This window comes from Habropoda laboriosa, unplaced genomic scaffold (genome assembly GCF_001263275.1).
Source record: "Habropoda laboriosa isolate 0110345459 unplaced genomic scaffold, ASM126327v1 scaffold38, whole genome shotgun sequence".
NCBI classification, from domain to species: Eukaryota; Metazoa; Arthropoda; class Insecta; order Hymenoptera; family Apidae; genus Habropoda; species Habropoda laboriosa.
In genome coordinates, this window is record NW_017100163.1 from 947,715 (window position 1) to 952,948 (window position 5,234).

The 5,234-nt window shown below is 32.5% G+C and overlaps 1 protein-coding gene across 1 annotated transcript; it reads right to left on the minus strand.

Annotated features, from left to right (window-relative positions):
- Positions 1-287: 287 nt before the first annotated feature.
- Positions 288-4,975, minus strand: LOC108578518 (transcription factor E2F2-like). Its single transcript, XM_017941869.1, has 8 exons — positions 4,939-4,975; positions 3,927-4,024; positions 3,712-3,869; positions 3,106-3,247; positions 2,818-3,031; positions 2,459-2,732; positions 2,001-2,361; positions 288-412 (listed from the first exon to the last, which is right to left on the minus strand). Exons 2-8 carry the CDS (start codon positions 4,003-4,005, stop codon positions 288-290), a joined length of 1,353 nt encoding a protein of 450 aa, XP_017797358.1. The 5' UTR covers positions 4,006-4,024; positions 4,939-4,975.
- Positions 4,976-5,234: the final 259 nt, after the last annotated feature.

Genomic DNA, 5,234 nt, shown 5'->3' on the forward strand with positions numbered 1-5,234 from the left:
AGGAAAGAAAACTTCAGCAGGCGGGTCGATTTTCATTGTGGCCGTGGATTTGTAAAAGATTCTTCCGGTTTTTATCAGCTACTTAGTCGAGAACCACGGTGATTAACATATTGGCATAACGAAAACTGCCAATCAGTATGACACAAAAGCGGTCGTAACATTGGATTAACCAAAGTGATCTCTCTATCCGTTCGAATACTAGGGAGGCGAACTCAGAGGTGGTAGTCCAAAAAGACAGGGGTTGTGTGTTGTGTGTCACGACGACGATTATAGGACGATAATATCCCTTAGAATTTGAAATCAAAGAGGTCCGAAAGCCCTTCTTCCGTGCCTAACGAGAACGAATAGTCGTTTTCTGAAAGAGGCGGTTCCAGAGACAGCAGGTGCTCTCCGAAATCGAGAATACTTAGATCTGCAACACAAGAGAGAGAAAATGCTGGGCTTCTTCTTTTGTCATTGAACACCTCTTCCCCTCTAACAGTCCATTTTGTTTTATCTTTTTGCAGTCTGATGGTTTTAGAACACTTTTAAGCATACCAGAGGCCAATCATATTTCAATGTTTAAACTTATGTAATTTATTTTTTTGAGTGACAAATTATTTAATTGTATCATTAATTGAAAACACTTGGAATGTTAGATTCATATTATGAATTATTTAGTAGCTTACAGGTCATTGGAAATGTATGCTTACACAGTCAAGCAATAGATTGTTTAATTATCTGATTAATAGCAGAAATTTACTATGGTCTGAAGATTATGCTTCTTAATATTCATTAGGTAGCACCCTAATTTTGCTTAGAAAAATTAGTTCAGCATGAAGTTGAAGTATAACATATTAAAAGCCACAGAGTAGAAGGATTGAAAGCAAACTGTTTTTATAATAAGATATATTAATGTTAAAAGAATTAAAAAAAAAAAAAAAAAAAAAAAACGCACACACATATAGCTGCATTGAAGCACAAATAAGCCAAGAATTATTTTGTACATGAGAACATACCTTCGCGTGACACGAGCCTTGCTGTTTAAAACCGTTACCTAATTAGATCTATGCCTGTGATGTGATTTTAATTCATGAACACACAAGTCACAGCCAGAGCTCCATTAGGGTACGGCTATCTTCCATTGTTGAAAAGGTAGAGGACCAAGGAAAAAAGATAGCTCGAATTAGTGGAAATTCAGAGGATAATAGAAACTCAACTCTTGCTATCTTTCTTTTTCGGAGATCAATTTTTTTCTTCGTTTCTTTTTTTAGAGATGTTGCGAAATTTGTCAGTGGCATGCACAACGTTTCTTTCAAGTTTCGGGAAAAATTGTGTTGTTATAAAACTTGGAACCTTTAATTTATGTATGCGAGAAAGAAACGTATGTTTTTATTTGAGTTATCTCAGAAGTACAGGGTCAAAGGATTGCAGTATAAAAAATAATAAATAAAATAAAAAGCATTTGTTAAAAATGAAAGAAAATAAAATAAAAGTACAAGAAGAAAAATAAAATAAAATAAAAGTACAAGAAAAAGAAAATAAAGCATAATAAGTTGCAGTGGAAAAATGTCGATCAAAGAAAATTGCAATACAAATTATCCATAACAAGCTTGAAGAATTTGGAAAATAATACAAGAAGGTGAAAACGAGTTTAACAAAATATACAATTATATAAAACTAATTATTAAATAACATTTTTCCTTTCCTATATTCATCTCAATATTCAGGAAAATTGTGTTCACCTTGTTGCAACAATTCGCATTTTGTACTTAACATTCGTAATAAAACATAGCAATACATTTAAAAGCATACATGCAGAGAAGAGCAGCATAAAACAAAATAAATAAAAATAATTAACTCAATAAAAGCGTTAAAATTAATACTGCATACGGATGCATTAACTTTTCTCTAACCATTGAACTTCTAGTCCATCAAAAGCATTTACAATTTCAATTAAAAAAGAGAATAACAAGTGAATCTTAATAAATCCTAATTTTATAAGATATACGCAATCCTACCTGGAGTGCTAATTTGATCCTCCGTTTGGAGTTGGAATTTTCCACCACCCATTGGTCCGTAATCATCAGATTCACACAAAAGCGCGTCCCTCATGCCTGCTAAACTGGTAGCTGCAGATATAACCGGAGTACTCAAACGAGTATTCAACGAACTCTCAACAGAAGGTACTGGTTCAACCCGAACCCCGCTTCCTCCATTGGCCAGCAGTTCAGGAGGCAGACAGGGTATTTCGGATTCTTTTGACGAAGGCACAGGTTGCGTCGTCGTGTAACCCGGATTGGGAGACGTTTTAACTGCAGGATCATCCGGACAGAGGAATACCTCGATTTCTCCATGAGATGACCTCATGTGCATTTGAAGCTGCAAACACATGAATAACACAAAGAATAAATGAGAGGAGAGTAGGAATATAATTTCAATTTCAAGCGAATTTCTTTTTTAAAATGGCGGTAGTCACCTTTTGTTGACCAAGATTATTGATAGGTTGTGGAACATGAAGAGTGGCTTCTGGCGGAGCTTTCACTGCCATTATAGCCTGGTCTTTGTACATTGGGACAGAACGTAAATCGTGATACGTTACATAAGCGTATTGTCTGTCTGCACAGAGCTCCCTAAGATTTTTGTCTGCACCGTGAATCAATCGATCCAAAGTATTTTCCTTAGCTTCTAAATCTGCCACTTCCCTTCTGAGATCAGCAATATCGTTCCTATCGTTTGGTAACTGACCGCCTCTGCAAAAACAAAATAATTATGTTTATTATATGACTGTAGAAAATGTGGTATTTGATTCTTCGTAAAATACGATGAACAACGTACTTCCATTGTATATTGTTTTTACTTTTCTTCTCCAAAATACCTATGCCTTCCAACACATTTGTAATGTCATATATACGACGTTTCTGTACTTCTAATTTTTCTGACGCTACGTTTAAATCTACAACACCGTCTTGACTGCTTTCAACTAAGTGTATGAACTTTTTTGTAAGTAAGCTCAGTGATGTATCGTACCGTGTTCTCTCTACTGTTTTACCTGCAATTAATAAAACATTTTTTTTCCTCTAACGTTTGAAATATGGTATTCTAAGGAAAAGAAGTGAAAAGTACTTTTTGTAGGTGTGTGGCCAGTTAGAGAACTTGATCCAGATCTCCTACGTTTACCTCTAGGAGCCTTAAAGGCAGATTGGCTGGGACCTGTAGTTCCCATTTCCAAATTCAGTCTTCGTTTCACCGCCTGAACCGATATTTGCTGTAGAAACATAAGAAAACATATGATGTTAATATATTACAATTTGAAGATCATTATATTAGGTCATCCCGTAAGTTCGTGCCGAAAGCGAAAAATATTTTAATTAAAATCCAAGGAAATTCTATAGCGACGACGTAATGGTTTTACCAACAAAAAATAGGAAAAAGTTGTGGAATAAGAAGGCGCTTACATTTTTTTTTATCAAATTTATAGATTTGTTGAAAATATTGATGTAAATTATAAAATTCGACACAAACTTATGGGATGACCTAATATTAGAGTAATTGTACATAATTTTAAATAATATTAAATGGGTTAATTATTTTTAAAAAAGTTTTAAGCAACGCTATTTTTGATAAAAATTTTGTGCAATTATTAATATATTTTTTCATAACTTTTTAGTGATATCTGAAATTTTTTTAATTTAAGGATTATTATGTTAACATAAATATAGTTTTACTTACTTCAGTTCTTGGTGGTGGTTGTGTAGGTTTCCTTGTCACTTGATAACAAGGTGTTTGTCCATATTGGTGGTCCTGAAGATGTGGACTTGGCGTTTCTTCAGCTACTTTTTGTGCTTGTACTTCATCCAAAGAGCCATCATCCAAAAATTCTGTTTTTACTGAAAGTACATCATATATTATATAAATATACAAATAAACTTGTAATTAATACATACGTAATTTAGTCTCCACCATGTCTGGTGTGACAGGCCTGGCAGGATCTTCCAAAACCACTTGTCTCCTTACTCGAGGCATTTTTATTGTTTATGAGGATCTGTAACAGCCATGACAAAATATATAAAATTATACAGTTCTGAGAAAGTAACTTTATGATGTAACACTTAAGCTATGTAGTTTCAAGATAAATAACATCCAAGATAAACCAAGGGAAAATTTTCTTAAACATTTTCTGTCAAGAATTTTAAATGTTATATAAAAGTTTCTTATAACAGAAAAGGAAACACATGGAAATTACACTACAATATGTTAAGATGATTTTGTATCCTGTTGCACGTGTCTCTTTATAAAATATACATTTATAGTAACAAACCGTAAATAAAATTTCATTTTCCCAACACACAAATATTGTATATAAAGAACTATTACTAGAAATATACAAATATTTTCAGAAATAAGTACACACAACATATATCTTTAGAAGAATGAAATGAAAAACACATGAGACAAATGTTTCACAAATGTGCTCATAGAACATATGAAACACCAGAATAAATTTATTAACAAATACAAAATATCAACAAATATTTCGATAATATTGAATAAACAATACTTTATATTCTCTTTTTAAGTATTGAATTATATTTAACATTAAGATGTACTATTTTTAATATTCTTATATATTTATACAAGTTAGCAATCATGAAATAAATGTTAATTACATTAATGACATTTGTAAACAGTTTTTCCTATTTTCATTTAATACAATCAAAATTTCGAAGATTTTCAGAAAACGTGTCGTACTTTACAGACAGCATCGTCCATGAAGGTTAATAAGTGTATACTATTTTGGCGAACACGTATTTTTCATTTCATATCATTCATTGTAGAAAATTATTTACTATATCGGACCTATCAATAGTGAATGTCGGTTTAATAAAAATTTTTAGCATGAAAAATAGAAATCGATCTGTGAAATTTAAATGCAGCATTTTAACGATATATTAGTACCTTGTTAACCTTGTCAGCGGTATATAATTTATCAAAAATATACCATTTATATATGAAAATTATTGACAGTGAGGAGTGCAGATCCGAATAAAATTTCTATCGATCGCCGTCCCATCATTCTTGACTTTTTGTCAGTGCCACCCATTTGTGACTGTATTTTATTCGGTCGCGATAACACATTTAAGGAGAAGCGACTTTTTAGATGCATATCAAAGAACAGACAGCATAGGGGAGAAGCTTTTTGTTCTCGAATCAAGCAACATTGGTAGATCCTAATAATAGAACTCGTATTCCAA

Excerpts from the sequence above, each read along its gene's own strand:
- LOC108578518 (XM_017941869.1), bottom strand. The coding sequence starts at position 4,005 with ATGCCTCGAGTAAGGAGACAAGTGGTTTTGGAAGATCCTGCCAGGCCT. Across the intron at positions 3,248-3,711 it reads AACCACCACCAAGAACTGAA|CAAATATCGGTTCAGGCGGT; the intron begins GTAAGTAAAACT and ends ATGTTTCTACAG. Across the intron at positions 2,733-2,817 it reads AAAAACAATATACAATGGAA|AGGCGGTCAGTTACCAAACG; the intron begins GTACGTTGTTCA and ends TTGTTTTTGCAG.